Source organism: Podarcis erhardii (assembly GCF_964252035.2).
Source record: "Podarcis erhardii genome assembly, chromosome: 5".
Classification (NCBI taxonomy): domain Eukaryota; kingdom Metazoa; phylum Chordata; class Lepidosauria; order Squamata; family Lacertidae; genus Podarcis; species Podarcis erhardii.
Genome location: NC_138509.1, coordinates 43,631,197 through 43,656,765, shown reverse-complemented (window position 1 = coordinate 43,656,765; position 25,569 = coordinate 43,631,197). Strand labels below are relative to the sequence as shown.

At 38.2% G+C, this 25,569-nt stretch overlaps 2 protein-coding genes across 7 annotated transcripts in view; one reads left to right on the top strand and one right to left on the bottom strand.

Annotated features, from left to right (window-relative positions):
* The window catches only part of DOCK1 (dedicator of cytokinesis 1), a 376,896-nt gene that overhangs the window by 116,130 nt on the left and 235,197 nt on the right, over positions 1 to 25,569 (top strand). For all 4 annotated transcript variants that reach the window (XM_081863133.1, XM_081863131.1, XM_081863134.1 and 1 more), the window contains exons 24-27: positions 2,087 to 2,157; positions 4,021 to 4,127; positions 8,938 to 9,065; positions 12,425 to 12,520. In XM_081863133.1, coding sequence (XP_081719259.1) covers positions 2,087 to 2,157; positions 4,021 to 4,127; positions 8,938 to 9,065; positions 12,425 to 12,520 — 402 coding nt within the window. The remainder of the gene's footprint in view (positions 1 to 2,086; positions 2,158 to 4,020; positions 4,128 to 8,937; positions 9,066 to 12,424; positions 12,521 to 25,569) is intronic.
* The window catches only part of INSYN2A (inhibitory synaptic factor 2A), a 58,289-nt gene continuing 56,128 nt past the window's right edge, over positions 23,409 to 25,569 (bottom strand). For all 3 annotated transcript variants that reach the window (XM_081863292.1, XM_081863294.1, XM_081863293.1), the window contains one exon: positions 23,409 to 24,822. In XM_081863292.1, coding sequence (XP_081719418.1) covers positions 24,639 to 24,822 — 184 coding nt within the window. In that variant the 3' untranslated portion in view covers positions 23,409 to 24,638. The remainder of the gene's footprint in view (positions 24,823 to 25,569) is intronic.

Genomic DNA, 25,569 nt, shown 5'->3' with positions numbered 1-25,569 from the left:
TCAGTTTAACAAGCATCATCTAGAGAAATATGTAAATTGATAATTACTTCATGCATTATTCAGTGAAAAGCTTATTTTGTATCATTGATAGCTCTTATCTTATATAAAGATATGCTAATGGATTTAATTAAAATAATTATACTGAATAATGTACCCTGAACTTTACCCTAAAGTAGTTCATATTAATCACCATCCACAGCTATATTTTTAGTCACAAAGACAATTATAAATTTGATGGTTAATGGATAACAAAAACTTAGAGAATGATTAAGTTACTCTAGACATGGCTGCCTTGGCTTTGGTGGGGCACTGTTTCCTGCCATGGAGATATAGGTATAATATGGGTATATTAAATATAATTAGAACTAGGCTCCATCTCAGACAAAAGAAAACACAAGTTAGCGTAACCCACATTGGACCTCAACATGCAAGCAAAATATAGATCAAGGTGACCAAGATGACCGTCTCTTACTGGTAAAGTTACTCTTGCATCCAACACACACTGCAGAATATAGAAAGGTACAAGATTGTACTGCTAAAGGATCAAGGACTCATCCTTCGAGAAACAAAACTCTGCAGGAAGGCAGGAAATAGGCATCTCGGAAAGTTTGTTCACAAAGGAAGCTGAAAAGTAAATATAAAAGGAGAGCCACATCTTGTGCAGTAGTAATAGAGCAAAAATAGAGCCTTCTTTAGCTGTCAATATTATGAATGCCAAATATTGGGTACTGTGAAGTTATAGAGAGTCTCAACCGCATATGAGACTCTGAGGGAGCCTGGCTTGCCATCCACAATGCATACATTAGATCAAGTCCCTTCTTTCCACAGACATGTTGCATAGGAGATAAATATGGGGTTGTCTGGTAGTGGTGCAGAAAAGGTTGCTTTGTTCCATAGCTGCAGTATGAGAGCACTGTACAAAACACCATAAAGATCTATTTTTTTAACATTTATTTACTGTCACACGTGTGTTAGGTGTTGTATAATAAGTTGTATAATATTTTCCCTGATGGTTTAGACTGAGTCTACTGATGCTAAAGGATACAGAAGGAAGAAGATGGGGATTGACAAGAGTATTTAAGGATAAGAGATGGTGAGGTGTGGAAATAGAGTCAAGGCATAGGTTCAGGAAGGCCTATCCTGAAGGAAGTAGTAGCCTGGTAAATATATGGGAGGAGACATTTTCGAAGTATAGGAACCAGGATGGCAGAACGTGCACAACTGAAGATAGGACACTAGCAGATCGACTTAAAAGAAATGCAAAGAGGAAGAAAGAGAATAGTGGAAGAGGAGAGTAAAAGAGAAGAGACAGTTTGGGAATCTTACACATAAACTTTACTTGCTTTATATTAGTCCAGAGATCAACAGAGAAGGTAATGGAGAAAGTGATCTTGGCAAATTGACTGACGGGTAAAAGCATTGCTGAAAAGAAGAGTACTAGAGTGACCATGGCTCAGAGAAGTGCTAGGCTGAATCCTTGGCACCTAATAATAATAATAATAATAATAATAATAGAAAAAGTTTGGCAGGGCGCTTGATTTAAATTGTAGTCAAAAGAAACAGAGTGGACTTGAGGATGGATCCGTTGCCACTATTTGCTGGCTCTGTGTGCTGATTACAGTGTTACTTTTCATTTTGGGAACAAGTTCCATATTAATTTTTAGTCTTCTGTTTTAAATGCTTGGCTGGAAATCTGGTGGATTCATATATTAAGAGAAATGATTTAACTTTGAGAGCGTAAGAGCCAATAAGTTCCCAGTTCAAATTTTGTTTCACTCATGATCTAAATTAACCAAATAATTGTATCCCATCTTTGTGAGCCTCACTGCTTGTAAGAGATAAAACGGTTATTATAAAAGTTATTGAGATATCATGAAGCAGTTTGCAGTATTAAAATGCTATAGAGGTAAGGTTTTTTATGTTAGTGGTAATATTGGCTTTTATTTTTTATTTTATTCAACATTAAATTGAGTTGCACATGATTTCAGTTTAGCATTGCATTTCAAATCAAATCAAATCGTTTATTGCTTAGCTAACAGTCACCACATTTACCATTAAATTGTACATTTATTCTTTTCCATTTTAGGGAGCTGCACTTAAATATTTGCCAACTATTGTGAATGATGTGAAACTTGTTTTTGACCCCAAAGAACTTAGGTAAGAGTCAAAATGTTTGCTATGCTTTTAGCTTTTAGTCCTTGATATATAATTTTTTAACTTGTTTTTGTATGTGTGTAAAGACTATATATGATTGGTATTTTATTGCTGCAGTAGAAATCTGGCACCCAAAATGATTAACTATAATCAGTTCCTGAAGGCATACGGAGCAAACATATTTCACTTTTAGTATACATATTTTTTTCAGATAAATGTTGTTGACCTTCATAGGTTATAAATTATACAATGAGTGTCAAAGATTTTTAAAAATGTTGAGCCATCAGAATCTTTAATTTTTTTGTTATGTTCCACAGTTTAGACTGTAATCATATGCACACTTACTTGGGACTAAACCCTGTTAAGCTCAGCAGGACTTCTGAGTAAATGTGCATTGGTTTTGCACTATTATACATATATTTTTCAGTACAAATGTACTGATGTTTATTTTAATTATTGCTTTATCTTTATCAAGGACATCTCAGAGCAGATTCTAATATTGCTATTAAGTTTAACAATTCTTACTGTTTCAATATGCAAGTCTAAATGACTTCTATGAATATAACTTGTATTTTATTTTATTGGTGTGGGCATTATAACCATAGATGGGTAGAACTAGGAGAGCCCCAAATGGAGTGCGTAAATGATTCCAAAACAGTGGACCGGGGTGGGGTGGATAAAATCATCAAAGCTTGCTTTTTAAACTAAAAAAAAAATAATTCCCTGGGTGAGATTAATATTTATTTTATGGTGATGTCCTACGCTTGCTTACTCAGAAGTAATTCCCACTAACTTCACTTGCCCTTACTCCTAGGCAAGATTATGGCCTTAATGTGTCTGTGTGCATGCATATACAAATGTGTGTTGCAGCTTACACACTTCCTTGGGAGTAGCCCAGTGAACTCTGAGTCTTACTTCTGAGTAGACAAGCATATGATGTTACTTCGAGTCATTTATTTATTTACAATCAAGTGGTGTATACATTTTATGACATAAATACTGGTAGGAGCCAAGATCCTCATGTGAATCAATCAGTTGACCTACAGAAACCTTTATTTGCATTGGACTTTCAAAGAGATTATGGGGCAGGGTTGGAGAAGGGATCAAAAGTCCTTCTGGGTTGGAGAAGGGGTCAAGTCCTTCTGGGCATAAGACTCCAGTCAGATTAGAAGGGAAATGAAGAGCTATAACCAGCCTGTTGTTCTTAGTTTGTTTTGCTACATAACTGGATAGGAAGACTGTGTGACTTGAGGTGATGAGGTCTCCAGGTCAGAAAAGTTATTTGCCATGGAATTCTTGTTTACACAAGTGAGACCGCAGTTCGAGGTTGTTATTGTATATTAACATACTTGCTTCCAGATTGTTTTTAGGAGATGCTGGTATTGTTGCCTTAAATTCCATGGTAAAAACCTTAGAATCCAAGCAAGCTAGAAGGGTTAAAGCTGGGCATATCTTCAATTTTTTACCTAAGTATGTCTTGATATTGCAGTCAAAGTGAATAAGCAGACTTAACTAAAAGTCTGAAGTTTTCCTTTCAATCATGTAAAATAGACTGATACTGCAGCAATCTTAGGAACTGTCTTACCAGAATAAATGATTGCAGAAATTCTGAGATTTGTGAAGTGTCCAGTTTCCAGGCTCATGAAGCCATATAAGAGCACCAAAATGTGGTTTGTGGTTTGGGCTGAGTCTTGCAAATTAACGAGGAGTTTGGAATAATATATTTATATCGGGAAAATGTTTTTTTTTTAACAAAAGCTTTTCAAAACTCCCAAATTCTTAAATTCACATTTGAAAAACATTTTACTGGAATGGTTAACTCCTTCGTTCTGTTAATTTTCTTTTTGTTTCTCCCTCCCGCCCCAGCAAGCTATTCACAGATTTTATACTGAATGTTCCAATGGGCCGTCTCACAATTCAGAAGCTATATTGTTTGATTGAAATAGTACACAGTGACCTTTTCACTCAGCATGGTAAGGAAAAAAAATCACAGAATCTTTAAAGAATCATTAAATAGTCTCATTATTTGCTATCTGCCAATCTTTGTCAGGGCCAGCTATTCCTTACTGCAGATAGCAGTTGAGGTTGTAACCAAGGATCCACAACCTTCATTGCAAGTGCAAATGTGTATATATTTGTACAGTAAAAGTTACAGAACTATCAGGTTGGTCCACATGTAAAGTGATGCCTAGCTTGGCTGTCCTTAGGCTCACATCCTTCTTCCCGTTTCCTACCTATTTCTTTGATCAGTTGTCTTATAGCCTAACTGGGCAAAGTATGGTTTGCCTTCAAATCTGACATGGAAACCATATTTGGGTTTGTGGCATCCCATAATTAAATTATACGTTTAATTGCACAGTACAAAGAAACTGTGGAGGAATGAAGTAGCATGTTTGCTAAGTACTTCAAGGTAACGGGTCAGTATGCAGATGTGTCCATAACCTAGACTTGTATTGTTAGATGAATGACGTTCTTGGATAAATATGGCCTTCTTTCGTTTGCTTTCTCCTTGTCCCTCTTGCCTTACAACATGGAGCAGGCAGGAACTGATTAGCTATGCCCTATTTGCGAGAAGTGTGGTCTCAACAGCCCTTTCGGAAGTTACTTGTTTTAAATATATATATACTCATACCTTTCTGCCTGACAGTAGGAGGCTGCCAGTGGAAAAAAAGCAACACATAAGAGGCAGTGGTGACTTATGTAAGTTCAGGATGGGACAAAAGATGGAAAATGTCCACTTCCCAGACATTTGATGTTGCTGCTGTAGCTGTTTTCAGCACTTGTCAGACTGCTTCTGAAAATTCTCTGGACCTGGAAGATTGTGATAACTATTGGCTGCTTGCAAACATTCCCTTTCTGAGCAAGGTGCTCAAAGTAGGTGGTTGCTCTGCAACTCCCAAGATCTTGTGGACGATTATCTACTTTCAATTCAATCTGGATTTAGGCTTAGTTTTTGGTGCTGAAGCTGTTTTTGTTGCCCCAAGGAATGGCCTCTGCAAGAAAAAGAACAGGGGAAGCACAAGCCCGCTAATCTTCTCTGTGGGTTTCAGTATCACCAGCCATGGTATTCCTTTTTTTAATTTACAAGCATATATTCCCTTGACTGTGTAGAAACCACTACCTTTATTTGGGCCAGCCCTTTTTGCTTCAAAACTCTTGAGATACATAGCCACTTGAATTTGCTATGAGATGCAATGCCTGGTGATTATTTCCAGTGTTCCTGGGGGGTGCAGTGCTGTACCTAATGCTACACTTTGCTTGTGCAGTATGATTGCACTACACAGTCCAACAAATATTGTTCTTTTCCGTTGGTGACTCAAACCGAGTTCTTGAATACATTTCATTTAATTGAAGGTGCATTGAGTCATGCATGCTTTCAGGCTGTTAGTGATTTTGAGGACCCATAAAACTATTTTTACAGTTTAATGAAATCCTGCACTAGGTTTTGAGTTTCAACGTTTTCCTTTTGTGTAAAACATATATGGATAGCTAGCTATAGGTAAGAATAAACTGCCACTCTCTGACATAAGTTATGACAACGTAATAGTACAATGCCTGTCTCTTTTTCTGTTTTTGTGCAATTCTTTCTCCCTATAATTTCTTGTTTATAGTACCACGTATAAACTATGTGGAGGCAGATAGCTGAAGTTCAGTATTTGCTGTGACCTGCCACAGTGAATACATTTTTTTATAATGCTTATGATCATGCCAGCAAAGCTTCTGGATTTGTATTGACACCCCAAAATTACCAATGTAATAATAGTAATAATGAGCACATTTTGGTAATTGAGTGTTCAGAGAGATGAACATGGTGGTTATATGGGCAGGGGCTTTAATATGGATTACATACATTGAATTATAGTTTATTCCCACACCCTGTAACTTGTATGTGTCTGGTTGTGGAAAAGGTCAAAATGGAACTAAGCCTCTGAAAGTTTCGTAAAAGATTTTTCTCTTCTTCACTGTGGACTTTACTTAGAGGTGAAGTCAGCATATTTGAAAAATGAATCAAGTGGAGCTGGTGACCGGAACACAGGTTAGGACTGTGATAAATAGGCTTCCTTGATGTTGAAAGATGTGCAAGCCACAAATACCCCTACCAATGTCAGCTTAAAACTTAGTATTCTCCTTGGATGTAGTACGCTATGATATTATAAATGGCAGTAGGTTTGTCTTCCAGTTTCAACAGAATTCTTAATTCTTTTAAAAATTGCATTTCAATTACGCTCAGATATTTGGGAAGATGCCTCAGTAAAAATACCTCCCTCCACTCCACTACAAAAAAGAAAAGAAACTTCTATCTAAAATGTTCATACTGGGAGGACCGTTTGGAATGATTTTATGATGATGATTATTATGAATACGGTTTTATGGTATTGGAACCATGACACTATTTCCTGTATTTTGAATTTTCTAAATTATTTGTTGCATTCTTGGTGAGTTCTGGGCACAAGGCTTGTAGGGAAAAGAGGCAGTCTCCAGTCTGTGTGGAGCACAGATCATGCAGGACCTCAGATGGGCTCTGCTAAGTCAGCTACAAGTTATTGCAGGGGACTCATTCTTTTTAGCAAGAGGATGGAAACAGAGTTGTGTCTTTCAGGTAGGAAGGTGCTGAATAAGGTACTGATGAAGTAGCCCGAACCTTGTCCTCATTTGAGTCTTCAGTATGCTATGCAAAGTCCCTTGGTTGGTCAGTCATGACAATTCTATATTATGGAGATCTAGACCTAGATAAATTGCCTTATCATGTACTGTTGTTAGAAACCTTTATCCTAAATATGCACTTAGGGTGAATCAATCGATTAATGGTCTCTAGTCAAGGTAGGCATATCTTAGAGCTTGTCAGAAAAGTTCCCCGTAAGATCTCCTGTACCAGTTAAACATGCTCAGTCCCCCTGATTAAATTCTAATCTTCATGTCTGCCTTTGAGCCTATGAGTAAGTATCTTATGTAGAGCACACTGACTAGTGGATCCCAGTTGGACCCACTAGTCATCATGGTGTGACCCATGGGACGCGGGTGGCGGTGTGGGTTAAACCACAGAGCCTAGGAGCTCCCATTGTTCAGTCCCCCCTGCTCCTGCCCACCTAGCAGTTCAAAAGCACGTCAAAGTGCAAGTAGATAAATAGGTACTGCTTCAGCGGGAAGGTAAACGGCGTTTCTGTGCGCTGCTCTCGTTCGCCAGAAGCTGTTTAGTCATGCTGGCCACATGACCTGGAAGCTGTACGCCGGCTCCCTCGGCCAGTAAAGCAAGATGAGCACCGCAACCCCAGAGTCGGCCACGACTGGACCTAATGGTCAGGAGTCCCTTTACCTTTACCTTAGTTGCACCTAGCTTATTATGTGTCTGAATCTTTATTTGGCCGTCAGGTTGCAACTAAACAGATGCACATGGACAGTGTTTTCAGATTACTAAAAATCCAAGCATTTGAAAATTACTTGTCCATAAAAGACTGGAGAACAAGCTCTTGCTGTTTTAGTCCTCATTAAAAATGTTCATATATTTCAGTGTGCTCTTGATGGCAGAGGGAACATAAAACATGATTCAGTGGGTCACACGTTTAACATGGCCAGCAAAATATCAGACCCCCTTAGAAGATGATGTTAATAAATTGTTTTAAGTTCAGATTCATCAGTGTGCTTACATTTTGCTTTAACATGGCTGTGTTGCTCTGAACAGTTTTGCTTAGTTAATGGTGCCCTGCTGAGCATCTGTTTAAAAAAGATTAATACTTTATTCTTGCACATGTTCACCTGACATTAATCATCTTGGGTTAGATCTGTGCAACAGAAGATGAACAGATGCTGAAGTATTGTTGCTTGTGGTTATTGTCTCATACTTATGAGCTGTCTTCAGCCTTGGTATTGTGAACAAGTGCATAATCCTATAGGCAACAGATTTTTTTCCAAGGTCACTCATTAATCACTGTAGTGACGTGCATATGACTATAGTTTGGGGATGTACCATTTCTTTATCATGATGTCTGGATAACCAAGCGAAGAGAGAAGACACGCAGGAAAAAATGGGGAGAGTGGGGAAGGGCAAAAATCCTGCATTTCTAACTGGTTGCTTCTGATTCAACTGACATGTATTACAGGTAAAACAATAATGTTTGGCTTCAAAAATGCCAAACGGAAAAGAATATAAATACAGAAAATCATTTTAAACCATGGCATCCACCACAGTTTAAAATCATTTCAGAAATTATTCCAAATGTAATTGCACTATAACCACATCTTGTAGATAATTAATTGTTGGGCTGTAATGTGGAAGTATGCAGGAAGTTATGTCTTTATAACTTGTAACACATTTGCAGTTCTTTTCAGTGATTTAGTATCTGCAAATATAGACATATGAATCCATATTTTACATGTATGTTTTGCAAGTATTAATTTGGGAAATTTTACTGGAAATCATTCTGCACCATGGACGTAATTGCACTGGGCAAGATGATCTTTGAAACACCAGTGGGTGAAATTAACCAAAAATTGAAAAACACACACAATATTACATGAGCATTTTGGGGAATTAGCAATGATAATTTAATATGACTAAGATATTTATTTACTCAAAATGAAGTAAAAAATGGCTTTACCTCTTGAAACACAAATATATAATTATGAAAGAATAAAATAGAGTTGTCACAAATCACAGAGACTACCCACCAGACATTGCCTGGATCATGCACTTTAAACACGTTTGGCTTCAGTTTGAAAATTTGTCATAAGCTTTGTCTTTTCAAGGTTAAGTACTTAATTACTTTTTCCCTGTTCAATATGCAGACTGTAGAGAGATTTTGCTGCCAATGATGACAGATCAGCTGAAGTACCATTTGGAACGGCAGGAAGACCTGGAAGCCTGTTGCCAATTGGTCAGCAACATCCTGGAAGTACTTTACAGGAAAGATGTGGTTAGTAATTGTGTATATTTAATACTGAAATCTTGAAAGTTTTCAGTACTGCTGTGAGTGGGCATAAGGCTAAAAGAAGAAGAGCTTCTTCTTGCCTTAGGGTTCTATTTTAGAAGGGGGAAAAAACTAAAAGTTGGCATTGTGACAAGTATTTAATTTTTATTATTTTATCAAACAATTTATCACTAGGTAGGAGATCTGGAGCCGGTAAGTAGGATGCAAGCACTTTAATTCTCTGTGCTGCTGTGGCATTTTGCAAAAGGAGGGAGCTGTGGGGCTTCTCTGCTGCATTTAAACACCACCCCTGAAGACTGCTAACAAACAATATTTAAACTACTGTCTTGGTAGGAGTCATGCCGAGACTAGTTTCACCTGGTCCTATAAAGTTTTTGGCTCTGGTCTCCTCCTCAGTTTGACCAGATGCAGACTGGGCTCTTACAAATAGTACCTACTTCTTTGCTCAGTGGTGTGAATACACGGCTTCCTTGCTTCCCAGCTCAGTTCAAGTGCTGGGTAGGCACTTGCTTACTTTCACATTGTCATCCCTGTCACATTTGCATTCCTAAGAGGCATAAAAAGAAAACTCAATAAGAACCTCATCTAATAAAACAATGCCCAGGAGTTGAGCTTGCTTCTTGACTTCATTCCCAGTTTCTGTCAGTGTAGGAATGAATAACTTTGCAGTGTGGACTGCTGCATTATATCCATGCTGCACTGCAAGATGAGGCCTTCAGTGCTTTGTGTATACAGTCTTCTGAAGATGGCTTTAATTTTGTTTTATCAGCAAATAGGTTTGTTTGAACTCTGCGTGTGCTCATTTTAAAGTCTCACTATAGGATGTCTGTCCACGCTTTGACTTCACATTCGAAAAGGGATAGCTGTTGGAAAATAAAAACAAAATTTCTTAGCCACAAGCATTATTTTACATATGGCGAAAGTCAGAATGCTGGATGGGTAGTGTGAATTATTTATCAGGAATTTATAATGCACAGCAAAACTCCATGTTACCATCTTAAAACAATTTGTTTAGCATAGAGGCCTGTTCAAACAGCCAAGTGAAAACAATGGGAACGGCAGTGCTCTTTGAGAACTATGACCTGAGGATGATTTCCCTTTGAATTAAGCATAACAGTAACATGGAATGTTCTGAGTCACTGAATCAGTAGGATATACCATATAGTTTGCAGGGTTGGGATTTTTAAATAGTTATATATGTAGGTCCACAGGTGTGACTGTCGGTGAGTTTTTTTATTGTGTTATATTTCCATTGTTCCAAAATTCCCATTATGCAAATTTATTTTTTTATGAAAAGACTACTGTGCTTATTCAACTTGGAAGTTTTATATGTTACCTTCTTGGCTCACTAGCTCATAAAGGTTAGGGGACAGTTGTTTTAATCTACTCCGTACCATTCAAGATGTACAAGCTGCCCTGTGATACTGTTCAGTCTGATCATATTCTAGCATTCTGGGATAAATGTGCAGTCCAACAGCAGGACTTGATTCACTGCTCCCTCCCCCAAAAGGAGAGTTGAACTGAGGTATGCTTTGGGGGTACAACCAATTACCTTGCTGTTTTCCTTACCTGCTAATGATAGCAAAGTTGAGGGCCCTCTGGTTAGGAAACTGTCAGTGATACCTGTTTAGAAGTCAAAGAAAGTAAAAGATGAGTTGGCTGAATTGAGACACTTTGAAAGGATTTTGTGGGTATTTATTGGCTGAAGGTTTAATTATCAAGAGCAGGGAGGAAAGGGGCAGGATAAAAGAAGTTGTTATTATGGCCAATGAAGCTAATTCTGTGCCTTCTTAAATGGGGGGGAGGTGAAAGACATGTGAAGAGGCAACCCTTACATTATGTTTCCTTTGTTGGAAATGTAATCATCATTTGTGGCCAAGCTGTTAAAATGTGTGTTTCAGAAAGAGGAGCTGCACATGGATGTACAGAAGAAATACTCTATTTGACTATATAGGACAGAGGGGCCTTTTGAAAGGTTAAACTTCAGTCTGAAAATTTCACTGTCAGTTCATGCAGTCACTAGAGAAGCATATCAAACTAGACAGAGAATGTATGTTGATTCAAATATAAGCTTTAAAACTGGGCAGATTACGTCAATCTTTCTTGTTCCATTTGCCACAAGCAGAGGTTACTGGGTATTCATGCAACAAACGGTGATTTTTTTTCCTTTTCTTTTTCTACAAGTCACATTGTGAAGTAATTCTGACTGAATTGCTTTGTGGTATGTAATGGTTGAGAGTCACACGACTTAGCTGGCATGGCATATTTGATATGGCAAGGATCTTCCTGGACTGAAAAGAAAGTCCAGGAAGAACCCAAAGCCCCTCAGGTAGTTGTGTAGACAAGGGGACTTCTCCAAGCTTAAAAGACAGGTGAAAATGTTGGAAGCAGGAATGCTTCTGATTACAAGTTGCTGGAAACCACGGGGTGGGGGCGGGGAAAGCTCTTGTGGTCTAATACTGATTGAGTTTTTCCCTCAGGCATCTGATTGGGCACTGTGAGAACAGGATTCTGGACTAGATAGGCCACTGGCCTGCTCCTGCAGGCCCTTACAATTTTTTATAATGAAATGAGCAAAAGGCAACTTATCATTTATGTTGGGCTCTACCATGGAATGGTTCCAAATCATGGCATTGAAAGGAGAAGCTGGAGCATAGGATTGATTGTTAGAGATTAAAGATTTCAGCTTAAAAAAAGTGGAATGGAGACGAGCACAAAGTTGTGCTTGCTGTGTATCTAGGTATGCGTGCTTTCCCCTTTTCTTCTGTGCCAGTTTGTTCCCCCCAGTCTAAGGCTGCATACATGCCACACATTTTAAGTACAAGACTTTCTCAAAAGCATATTGCTTCCTCCTCCCAAAATCTGAGAACTGTAGTATAAGGGTGCTGGGAATTGTAGCTCTGTGAGTGGTAAACCACAGTTCTCAGATTTCTTTGGGGGAAGTAAAATGCTTTAGATCAGGCATAGGCAAACTCGGCCCTCCAGATATTTTTGGGACTACAACTCCCATCATCCTTGACCACTGGTCCTGTTAGCTAGGGATGATGGGAGTTGTAGTCCCAAAACATCTGGAGGGCCGAGTTTGCCTATGCCTGCTTTAAATGCAAGGCCTTGTACGCAACCTTAATCAGTTTGTCTTTACAACACTGTTGGAAAGTTTTACTGGACTTCCCATAGTGAACAGTAACTCAACAATTCAAATTAGTTCTTAATCTAAATTATTTGACACTGTATTCACAATTGCTGCTTTAAGGGTACACAGTTTTTATAAAAAACTTCTGGAGTAGCCTTAGGTTGGTTTTTCAATGATTTCCTTTAATTTTCTGCTCTGCTTTGGTTTATAGGGACCGACACAGCGACATGTACAGATTATTATGGAGAAGCTACTGAGGACAGTAAACAGAACAGTCATATCAATGGGACGTGATTCAGAACTCATAGTAAGTGCCTATTGGCAAACTTCTAAAAATACTATGGCAGTTACTGTTCACAAAAGTGCATAATCCATTGGACATCTCTTCTGTGGAGTACTGCACAACATGTATGCAAGATCCTTGTTGTGATTATGAACTAGCCCAGTTAATTTAAGTATCTGAAGAAGTGTGCATGCACACAAAAGCTCATACCAATAACAAACTTAGTTGGTCTCTAAGGTGCTACTGGAAGGAATGTTTTTTTTTAATTTGTTTCGACATTCGGTTGTGTTTCTCTTGTTATAACAGATGTCTCTTCTCACTTCAGCTGCATTGCTCTTTAAATGATGAAATCTTAAGCTCATTTCAGTGGTCTAAATATGCTTGGATATACACAGAAATGCTTTAATGATTAACTGGATGGTCCATACTTATTGCTTATTTATAAGCAACCTAGAGCAGCTATTTTAGTCCTTAAGCAGTTTCTGATGTCTGGAGAGAAGTGACTGAGGTTAAAACAACAAGTTGAATCCATGCTAGATAAAATGGAGGCAGCGTTGGTTAGTAGAACTCTTGGAGCAGGAGTTATGCTTGCTCTAGGAGAAGCAGTATTTGTCTGCTTTGTCCCTGGAAAGCTGAAACCAGCAGTGGCCGAGATACATTCATATCAGCTGCTTTTATTATGACCCTTTTTGGAGCAGAGAGAGACCTTGCCACCACCTATATATGCTTTTGTAATTTCAAGGATTGATCCATGTAATATACTTTATGTGGAGATGACCTTGAAATGGACTTGGAATCTATAGCTAGTGCAGATGCCACAGCTGACAAGTACAGCAATGGCTTGTTTCCCAACAAATACTCAAGTACTGTTGTATCAGTCACACTTCTGATATTCCAGTTAAGTTTCTGCTTCGTATATATTTGCACTGTATCAGGTAAAGTTAGCAACAGCAGGGAGCAAGGCTTTTCCTGCAGTCTTTTGAGTCTCTGGAATGATGACCTCTAGAGAAGGTGAGCAAAGTTCTCTGTTCTGTAGGTCCTACAATATTTACCCACATGGCCTGGAATTGTCTGCATGACAGATGGACAGAAAAAGACAAGAGTTTGCTGTATGTGATTGCTCCGACCTTTATTGTTTGTTGCCAGTCCTTATGTTGTAACTCACAAAAATAAACAATATAATCAAAGAGCAAGTTAAACATACCCATTTTCAAAAATGTCAGCTGTCAAATATAAAAATTCCCAAATTATTTAAATTTTAAAAATTCCCTTGGCAGTCAACACTGTTTTGGACCAATAAATGTAACTTTCTTCTTAAAGGCTTGTATACCTTGTTGCAACAGTTGGTCAGCAACCATCTAATTTTGAAATAATCTGATTGACTATAGAAAATTATGAAATGAATAGAGGAATCTATCCCTAGATAAAGTTGCATAAAGGGCAGATAGGGCATAGTGTCAATGTCTTGAATCTGGCTTGATCCACGTGCACAAAGATGATAATTTGTTGGCCTATTAAAGAATTTCCTGGTTAGAAAGCTAAGATGAGCAAGCACATATATAACAGGAAAAAAGTTAATTCCTGCATATAAGCAGCTCTTTTATGACCAGATTAATTTTAGCGTAACAAACTGAGGACGTGCTCTGCTCTGGATGCGAACGGGGCTCCGGAACGGATCCTGCTAGCATCCAGAGGTACCACTGTATAGGTGGCATTTTGAGGCTGGTCTGATGAAGGACTTTTTTCTTAGTTGCTATATGTTTGTTGGTTTGTCATAGCTTTATTATATAAATATAGTTTTATATTATTTTCATTCATTTTGAAGTAAACGCCCTTAAGCCTAGGAAAGGCAACTCATTTACCTAAATGAGATGCATTATTTAGATGTTTTCCTCTTTGGAGATGTCAGCAATGGGACATGTACTAATCAATTCAACAAAGACAAAATGTTGCAGCAGATAAAGTATTTAAATGGTTGTTCATAATTGTCAGGGGTTCAGGGAGAGAGGCGCAGATGAGGGAGGAGACAGAGAGCGAGGGGGAAGGATTCCAGGGTGACGAGGAAGAGGACGACAATGACCCAAGATTGTCCATGAGTCCGTCCAGTGAATCGGAGGACTCCCAAAAGGGAGCCCCTCTGGTCAAGCCAAGGGGAGCTAGAGGGGGAAGCAGTCAGGAGCAGGGAAATGAAGGGGGAACCCCCAGTGGGAGTTGGAGATCGGGACCGGCTGCTCCGCCGGAACGGAGTGAAGGGGGTGGAGTGACCAGTGTGTCAGAAGGAGCAGAACAGGAAGCAGAGAGGGGAAGGAGATCAGGGCAAGACGTCCTGCCGGAAGGGGAGGAAAGTAGTATCGAGGGCAGTGTAACTGTCGAAGGGAAGGTCAGGAGCAACGTACGCGCGCCAAGTTCAAAATGGGAGGCGCGCGGAAGTGAAGAGAGTCCTGGGGAGGAGCCTGGTCCCAAAGCCCGAAGGAGGGGGGAGGAGGCGTCAGAGGATTCAGCCTCTGGGGAGTCCCGAAGGGAGAGAACACAGGGGGGCAGAAAGACCCTGCGGAAAAGGAAAGAGAGGAAGAGGTGGACCAGTACAAGCCTCTTAAACTGGTGTAGAGGCGGGACTGACTCAGAGGGGACTTCAGCGGTCTAAGCGTAACAGACGTAGAGTCACGGAGCTCGGCTGTGAAGCTAAGAGTGTTCTTCAATAAAAACTTTTGTACATAAGCCGGACTGGACTTTGGTCTCTTGTGAGCTGGGACCACGGGTGACTCTGACAATAATTATTATTATTATTTGATTTTTAGCTTGTTCCCCACACGCATAATATTATTTGTAGCTATAGGGGGAACAATATATTACCTGGCCTTGTAGTTACTGTCTTTCTTAAATGATTTATTCGGATCTATTCTGAAAATCTGATGGTTTTCACAGTCTTTTTCTTTTATTGTCTGAAATCCAGTAAATTTGTATTTGAACGCTGGCCAAACAAGTACATTGTATTAAAAATGAATACTGTGAACATGAACATGGCATTATAAAAGCATTGCATTTGAACATATTATAATTATTTAATGAATGCTGCCGGTACCAAGAATTTTTAAAGGGACACTTACCATTTAAGATTCACTGAATTTCTGAAAGAACTCATTCCAGTCAACCGAAGATGATTCACTTTTATAGTGTCAATAAAGTAGTAAAACTGCACTGCCAAGGTACTTTATTTTGCATCATCTTACCTTTCATGCATCAATGGCAGATTGAACTTTATGTGTTAATATTTATTTTTTAGTGTTTTTTTTCTTCTCTCTTTTTTCCATTTTGGAGGGGGGTCATCACCGAATTTGGATTTGACGCTAAACTGGTACAGCATAATTCGGTGGTAAAATGGTCATGAAACTGAATGTCTAAATCTACAGCAGCTAGAGTAGTATCTTTACACAAATGTGATTCACCTTGTACAGTCTCAAGAAAATTCAAATATAGAAAAATGAATAGGGAGAAGTCATGTTTTGCATCTGATCTTTTATTTAAATTCTTCTCAAGAAGCTTTGTGACAGTTCTTAACATGGCTGAGGAGGAAGAAGCTTGGTTTATAGCACAATGCCAATTGGGGATTACTCTCAGCTTCAGTAAGCTTTACTCCTAGGAAAGTCTGCATTGGATCACACCCATAAAATGCCATATGAAACTTTGACCTTGCAACTATTTACTAACAAATAGGCCTTGCAATTCTATATATGCTCACCTGGGAATAAGCCAGACTGAACTCAGTGAAGTCTTTTTTTTTTTTTTTTAGTATATATGTATAGGATCACAGTGTTAACGTATCTGTGGAAAAGTAAACTATATGCAAAGCTGTAGGATAACATCAAATACATACTTCAAAGTGATACTGGTGAGATGCATTTTCAGAATAATCATTGCCTTATTTTAAATCCACAGCTGACACTATTCTTTTCACTCCCAGTGTCAGGCATTCCCTTTCTCCAATGAAAGGCCTCATAATTCCAGTCCTGTGACAACTAGGGCAACAAATTATACACCTGGATTAGGAAGCCCAGACTTGATGGTGTCTTCACATCAGAGGTAGTGCTTTGTCCTGTGAACATTCTTCATAACAAAAAGAAATTAATCAGCTAGAAGCATACTATTCAAAAGATACTATTCAAAAGGCTGGGTATTCCCTGTATTTCAAGGTAATCTTTAGAAATGAAAAACAATAGAATCTTGAGGTATCTTGTAGAGAGCTTAAAGTGACAAAACATTGATAGCCCTCTCCTCCATGAATTTGTCTAGTCTTTTTAAAAGCCATCCAAGTTGGTGGCCATCACTGCAAGTTTCATTGTGTGACAATAGGCCATGTGAAGTTGGACAAGGAGTGGGCCATGGCCAGGTACAGCAGGGGCTCCCCACTTGAATGTACAAACTGATCTTCACTATTACAGTGGAAGAACAAAAATGAGAAAGGTAAAGAGACTGGAAGCTCAGTTTGCTGATACTTCTAAAATCCCAAGTTGTCCTTAAGAATTAAAACACACTTAGAACAATGTAGTTTGAATGGTGCTATTTGTTCCTCCAGATACAGAAAATTAGATCCTAGCATAGAAGTGGTGCATGTAGCACTTACTTATTCAAAAAGACATGCATAATTCAAATGATTTGTTAAGAAATGTTAAATTATTAACCATTGTGCCTTTTAACCTTACTGTTGTGCAAATTGAGAGGTGATGGTTAAAAGGGCGGAGGGGAAGGTCCAAAAGAATGGGCAGCATATTCAACCCACAAAATTCAGCATTTACCATCACATTATTCCTTGGAAACCATAGGGGCTATAAAGTTACCGAAAGGAGTAGAAACTTGTTTTTGTAAGGTTCTAAGGATAGCCCACGGAGGAAGAAGCTATTGCAGCTATTTTGTGATAAATCGATGATTCTGCTTGTGTAATTGTTCAAACCACTGCATCTTAGTGCTATGAATGAGGGAACTGACAATGGAAGGCGAATTGGCTTATCACATGTTAAAACTATTAAGTGGAATAGAAATTTATTCAAATTGCACAGTATTGCTGCTGTATAAACCAGCCATGATAGACTGCTGGATATGCCCTTCTATTTGTTCATATTTATGTTAAAATGAAAGTTATGGAAAACAAGCTTTAAAAACACTTACTTGGAACCTGGAACTAAATAAAATTTATAAGCTATTGTTTTTCTTTAGGTTTGGATAGACATTTTATGGGTTGGGCTGAGTTTTGCCTCATTGGACTCATTGCATTCACATAAATAACTAGGGTTTAATGAGTTATTTTCACCACTTCCAACTTCTCCCTCCAGCCTGCCAGTGCAACTTCTTGTGCTCCTCCTTAGGGTCTCTATCTCTGCAGTGCATCTTGTCAAGTGACATAGTGGGAAAGAGCATTCAGCAAAAGTCACCAACTTGCTTCCCTCCCTCCAGAATGAAACAGGACTCTGGTTGCTTTTATCCTATACATGGTTCTGCTCCTCTTACCCTCACAAAAATATTGTGGCTGAGAAAGCAAATGGTGAGCTTTCATGGCTTTGCAGAAATTTGATCCAAAGTCCTAGTCACACTATTCCAAACATGGCAATGGATCTATTCCCAACCAAATCATACTTCCTGCCATCACTGTACTTTTTATTCTAGACTTCATAATTTATGAAAATCTGTCATGCTGCTTCATGTGGAGGGAAATATAATAATATGGATCTCTATTAGCTGGGATGTAGTCTCAGTCTGTTCATTTAATCAGTTTTTAATTGAGCCTTGTGAAGTTATAGCCTCAAGAATGAACATAAATTCAGAGTCTACAGTCCTAAATGCTTTTTCTAATTTACAGGCAAAATTACTTATGCTAAATATTGTATTGCCTGTATTTGTCCCCCCTCCCTTTTTCTGCATAGCATCTTTAGCCGTTTGCAGCATATGTGCATTATTATTTTTTGTACTCCTCTTTTCTGTTGAACACAGCCAGAAAAGAATGTGCTGATAGCCAGGAACCAGCATGGCATTATCAAAAATTAGTCATGTCAAACAAACCTTATCTCATTTATGTAAATATATATATGTATGTATACATAGTTACTAGTTTGGTAGATTATTGGAATGTTGGAGCCATAGTATATCTTGATTTCAGAAGAGCATTTGACAGTCTCCCATGATATCCTTGTTGACAAACTCATAAAATGTAACCTGCATGATACTGTTGCTAGATGGATCCAAAAACGATTAAACAATAGTACCCAGTAACTGTTTGTTTAATGGCTCTGTCATCTTGGAGGGAGGTCTTACTTATACTCCCAATGCTTAATGGATTTTATAGCCATTTACCCTTTTGATTTTACAGCTCAGAGGCTCTTCTCTAATATGTAACCTAATAATGTTTCAGTTACAGATAGGTAGCCGTGTTGGTCTGCCATAGTCAAAACAAAACAAATTCCTTCCAGTAGCACCTTAAAGACCAACTAAGTCAGTTCTTGGTATGAGCTTTCGTGTGCATGCACACTTCTTCAGATACACTGAAGTGTGTATCTGAAGAAGTGTGCATGCACACGAAAGCTCATACCAAGAACTGACTTAGTTGGTCTTTAAGGTGCTACTGGAAGGAATTTGTTTTGTTTTGACTAATAATGTTTGTGTGTGGGGGGGGTCCCCCCCTTCTGTGATCAGTGTATTTGGTTAACCATTCTTATCTAAGTAATATCCTTTGGAAAAATCTTTTTATTGTGAAGCTGTCACTATAATCTCTAGTACTTTTAGCATGCCTTCTTCACATTTGTCTTCTAAATTTATTATTATCACCCATCTATAAGTTTTTTTGGGGTCTTGATGATGGGGAAAGAACTTGGGCCTGACCTGGGCTTAGGGTTTCCTTCAGCCAAGGGCTCTCCTTGATTCTAGGACTGGATGCCACAACCAGGAAAATGCTCAGTGAAACTGCAAGAGACCAGTCTCCTTCCTAGTAGGCTGCTGTGGGACAATGTGGTCAGATCTGTAGTGTTAAGAGCAACTGAAGAGAAAAAGGAGGACTCCAGCAGCAGGAAAGAAATGGGGTTGCGAGACTGCCACTGTTTCTTCCCCTTAAGAAACTGGCACCCCCAGCAAATCACTGCCAGTTGCCCAACCTTACGTAGCTGCCACCCTTTTCCCTGAGGAAAATCTTGACCTCTGTCTGCTGTGGGTCTCTGCTTGAACCAGCTATCTAGGCTAGCATTTCTTGTCAGCCATTTTGGTTCATCTAGGTTGACCCTAAGAGTACCCAAACAGGGAAGCTGGAAACAGAACAGGATGTTGAAAAGTATTCTCCCATGTTGCAAGCTTCCTGTATATGTAAAATAAAGCAATTTCCTACATACTTACCTGTGACCCACTGTTTCTGCCTCAAGGATCCTTACCCCTGAAGACTGATTTTGCATGGAGGTTGAGGATACAGGCAACCAGGGAACCTACAAGGGCACTGAAGACTAGCTGTCGTTGTTAGGGGAGCTGTAGTGGGTACCTGACCTCCATCAGTTGACAGCTCAATGACAAGTTAGGATTCTAGTACTGCATGATAGGATTCCAGTGTGCCAGCATTTCCAAGACTATCTAGTAGAGCAATTACTTTGGTAATCTTTAAAATATTGTAAGATATGTCAGTGTTATCATTTGTGTACTGTAGGAGGTAATGGTGGGGGGCTGAAGGTAATAAAATAATGGCTTGGCTACGGCTGTCTACTGAATTTAATATTGAGGCAAGTTTAAAACTGGACTTTCTGGTTCAGTTCGCTTACAGTAGTCTGTCTGACTATCATGGCGCTACACAAGCAATACGATCCTTGTCTGATTTATTTCATACACGAGGAGGCATAGTATTGCCTTATGGTATACTATAATTGCAATCAAGTCATATTTGGTTTCCCTCTATGAAATTGTTCATCTATTGCAGAATGTGAGCAGTTCAGGTGTACCTGTACTTCCATAAAAAATAAAAAACCCACAAAACTTAACAGGCTGCATTCAGCTAAATGAATTGGGGAGTATATTTCAAGAGAGTCCACATTAATTTAAATAGCGTACACCCATACTTTATTGATATGGAAATAATGCTAAGAAATGTTGAAAGCCCATTGCTTCCTTCTAACGCAGTGAATACTGTGCCTTTACGATGCTATTAGTGGCAATAATTACTAAGTTTACAGAGAAGGAGCTTGGTACTGTTGCAGAGGTGCAGTTGGGCTAATGCTATCTTGACAACTAGTTCAGTTTTAAATTGCTCATGAAAAATTAATCTGTTGGATTTAGAAAACTTGATAAAGTGTAGCAATGAAGTGTTGCCGGGGGGGGGGGGGATAGAGACAGCACAGCCAGTAATTTGTTGTACAGAAGTTTTCGGAAGCAAAAATATTTAAAATAAAAGCAAACAATTCATATATTTAGTGTTTATAATTTTAATATTTTTTCCATTTTATCCTGACTCTGTAAAGTATCTTACAGTGGTGTATTTTTTTTTAAGAAAACAAGTGATATTTACATGTATTGTTTCCCAATAATTCCAAAACAAAGAACTATGTTGCTTTATGGGAATTATGCAAACTTAGAAAATATTGTCCCTGTAGTATGAAAATAGCAAGTAATATAAAATTACTGCAGCATTTATTGGTTTGAAATGGAATCAAAGCATGATATGGAAGTGTGTTTATAAATAAACCAGTGGTTGTAACCACATGATATTGCTAATGAACACAGCAGCAACTTATGGAGTATGCCAGATTGGAGAATGAAAATACACTTACTTTTAGGTGTCCTACCTGGTTTTATACGAGATCTCAATAAAGTGGAACTATCGTCATCTCACATCTCAATCACGTATTGTACTTGGCTACAAATTTTAAAGAATTAAATTGTCCCTCCATAAAATTCTAAATTGTGCCTGAGTGATCCTAAATGTAATACAATATGATACGGTTTACACACTTGCAGAGAACATTTTATTACAAGTTACATAGTATGGTACGATAACACAATAGGTAATTTTGAGCAAGAATATGTATTTTACCTTTTGAATAGAGGAAGTGTAGGAATTAAAATTTGTCAGCGTTTTAGGAAAAATACTCCGTTCATGTATATAGAACATTTAATTTAGTTTCATTTTTTCAGCTTCAAAATGGTTTCCCAGCACCTCTTTTTCCACCTTGATACCTGTATAATGTAGCTTTTGTGTTACTTGGCAACAAGCAAAATACTGTTTTTGTAGATTTGTATGTAAATGGAAACCCATGAGAATATGGGCTATTTCTGTAACACAGAGATCAAATGCTAAGAATATCAGAGAGCTGTTTGTTTAAAATATGTGTAGTTGTATACTATCCGTATTTTGGCCCGGGTACGAAAACACTTAAATTTGTTAAGGGCTGTAAACCAGCAGATATTTACCATACATACCAGAAGACTGCACACTTTTTCGTAGTGCATTTCTTGCAGCTAACAATCTTTAAGCCCAACAACCTTTGCATTGATTTAAGTCCTAACCTGGTTTTGTGTTGGTGGGGTTGGGTGAGGCGAAGGGGCAGTGAAGGCTGCTGGAGGGGGAGGGGAATGGAGAAAGCGCACATATGCATGTGCAGTTTTCAGCAAGCACATTTATAACTTGTGAGATAGTGACTGTAGAGCTTGGACTATTGACCCAATTTGTTGTTGTTTGAGGGGATGAATGCATATAGCTGGGCTTCTGTCACTGTCACTGAATGGTAACTACCTGCCTTGGATGGCAAACTATATTTTAGATTTGGGGGAATTTTCAAATGCGTTTTGGGGTGTATTATGGGTTATAGTGTCAGCAGAAGTAAACAGAAGTCTCTACATATGCAGACTTCCCATTTGTACTTCTTTGGATCAAGATAATGGCCATGATCCTCTTTAAGACCATGCATCAATGGTCAAAGGAACTGAGCTGCTCTGTATGTGAAGATGTTTGCAGTATCATAATAAACATCTTAGTTTAATATACATATGCTTATATTTGAGGATTTTGTTTTCATAAAAATAATATATTTTATGTTCTGAGATATTTGGAATTCTAAAATATTTATGGTGGGATCTTTTGTAAACAGGTTTTGAACTTTAATTAAAAACATTATAAAATACATTGTTTCATTCTCCCCTGTCCAACATAAAACAATTGCACTTTCCTTCATGGCACGGAAATGCCTTTCTCATCCTTCAGCTTTCGCAAGAAAATATTTTGGAATATGTACAATGATTTGTAGCCCTCTTGGAATTTTACTAGAAAGGTGTGAATTTTTCGTTAAAGCATAAATAGGAAGTACTGTTTGAAGCTGACCGTAACAATCACATACTGCATTTTCATAACTCATTAAGTGAAGCATTTATCTTCCCCCTAAAAATGACCAAATTGCTTTTTTGGGGAGCCATATAAAATTGGCAATATTTAAATAATGACTTTGAGATTGAAGTAAGTGGAGTATAGCATGTCACACACTTGTTTCTCCTTTTTTGTGTGGAATTCTACCAGTAAAATTATTTCCCCTTTTTGTTGCTTCCCAGTATTGAAAAAATGCTTGTTCAAGACATGAAATTGTAGACCTAATACCTTGCATATACCCTGTTGAAAATTAAACTAGAAAGAATCTGAGAAGTCTGACTTAATCCTAAAGTTTACAAGGAAAGTCATAACATATTTTTTCCTCTTGAGACACGATTTAAAAATATGGGGAAAAATCAGGATACAACACAACCAAATTTAAGAACTTCCTTATTGTATTGATATTGGTGAGAATTTAGTATTCGGCTTCCTCCTCTTGAAATTTGTGGGTAATAAAGAAAGTGGATGGCTCATGCCCAAGGTTTACAGTTGAGGGTGAATTTTAAATGTTACTCTTAAGGTTACCAGTTTTTTCCCCAATGAATCCCGGGACACTTTTCAACTTCAATGGATTTTGTATGGGGACTGATTTGTAAATCCATAACCTTATCTTAAAGTTGTCTGTTTTCACATTTTCATTCAAGGTTTTGATCTGTTAATACTGAACGAAATATGGAGGTCAGGATGGTTGGCTGTCTTTCGTGAATGCGCAACTAAATAAAATTGCCAGGCTCTTGTGAACTTTTAAAAAGCACAACACATTATAAAATTTCTGGCACAGTGTGTCAATAGTGTATAGTGTTTTTCAAGACTGAATTACAAAAGAGTATTAAATTGTGGCAGCTGCCAATGATCTGTTACTTTAATGTTATCCATCTCTTCTCCTCCCCCCCTCCCAAAATATGGTGCCAAGAATATATAATTTTAGCTGTTGGGTACCAACAGATTAAAAATGATATCTAAGAGAGCTAAGAGCCCCTAGCTTTGACCCTGTCAACTTTTCAGTGATTAAAGGCATGTCCTGACTTTGGGTGGCTTTTCATTGCTCCCCATATAAAGTGAGCAGTAGGTCTGGCAATGAAAATGACACTAAATAAAAGGTGCCAGCATTTAACTGAGATGCAATCACTTGGCTTAATGCTACAGCACATAAAGGCAAGTTTACACATAGTCACATCTTAAAGATTATTCATGGTCTCAGACCATTTGAAAATATTGTGCTTTCCTCAGGATTTTATGTGCTGAAAATGGCACTACCCAACCCCAGCATATTTGGAAAATTAGATGTACAACGAAGGCCTTTGGAACCAAAAGGCTTGCTCTTCGCCTTCACAAAAAGAAATCAAAACAAATCTTACTTGAATTGATATACTCAGATGTGAGCAAGATGGCAGTTTGACATTAAAATGTTTCTTTAAAAAATGATTGTGGGTTGAGGGACTTGGGGGAGAGTAGTTTTACTTTTCTAACCTAAATTTCTATCCTGGTTTTTAAAATTCTTTTACATCCCACACTGGTGAAATTTGAATACAAAGTTGGCAAGGTGTGATTTAACGCCTTGCTCCTGAAAGTTAGTTCATAGGTACAAAGGCCTTTTTGGTACATATGGTGAGAACAGAATGCTTCTTTAATATTGTCAGTATAACACTTGCTGACAGTCACCTGCTCAGATTACCATGATCCCTTTTTTAAAAATTCCACAACTTTGCGTGTGGATGTGTTTGTTTTTTGAAGAAGGCCTTAAAATTCCATATATTACGGAGTTAGTTAAAGAAACCAGAGTTTCCATCTTCCGTGCTTTTTTGATTCAGTTTTGGATTTTTGCTTGGGAGTTGAGGAGTAACTCTCCTGGGAATAAGGCAAAGGTGCAACCTGAGTTTCCTCAATAGGATGAAGTTTTCTCAGAACTGGCTGTAGTTTGTCTTCTTGCTGCTTAAAATCTAATTCCACACTAAATAGTGGAAGGAAAAGAAGAAAACCAAAATCAGTTGTCAAGGTAAAGATTTTAGGTAAGTCAACATTGAAAATGAGTGTGACATGCTGAAGAAAATCAAATGTCTACATTCCTTCAACAGAACACATTGACAAGTATATTATAAAATAGTTACGAAGAAGGTTGAAATGTATAACAAACTTTAAATGTGTCAACTAAATAATGATGTGAGACTTATGGTACCCCATAGCATCATACCAAGTCAGACCATTTGGGTCAGTATTTTCTAAGCCTCCCATTATCCCTGACCATTGGCCATGAAGGCTGGGGCTAATGGGAGTTGGAGCCCACAATATCTGAAACAGGCCATATTGACTACCCCAGACTACAATTACTGGTAAAGGCTCTTCTGAGTTTTAGACAGAAGTCTATCCCACAACTACTTTAGATGCCGTGGATTAAAACTGGGATATTTTGCATTGAAAGCATGTCATTTTACCTTTAAGATATACGCCCCTTCTCTGCTGACTCCTCCTCTACCCCTCTCTCCAAAATATTTAGTTGTAAGATGTTTTTGTACTTTGTGCACTTGCAATCTGACACTAACTGGGTCTCTGTTTGGGTTGAGGGTTTGGCATCTGTAGTCCTTTGTGCAAACATGGTAATTCATGCACCTGCTAACTGTACGGGATCTCTGTGTGTCTGGGGATATTTTTAAGATTTAGAAATTATACTCCTAAAGAGATTTATTGTGAAATGAAAGCC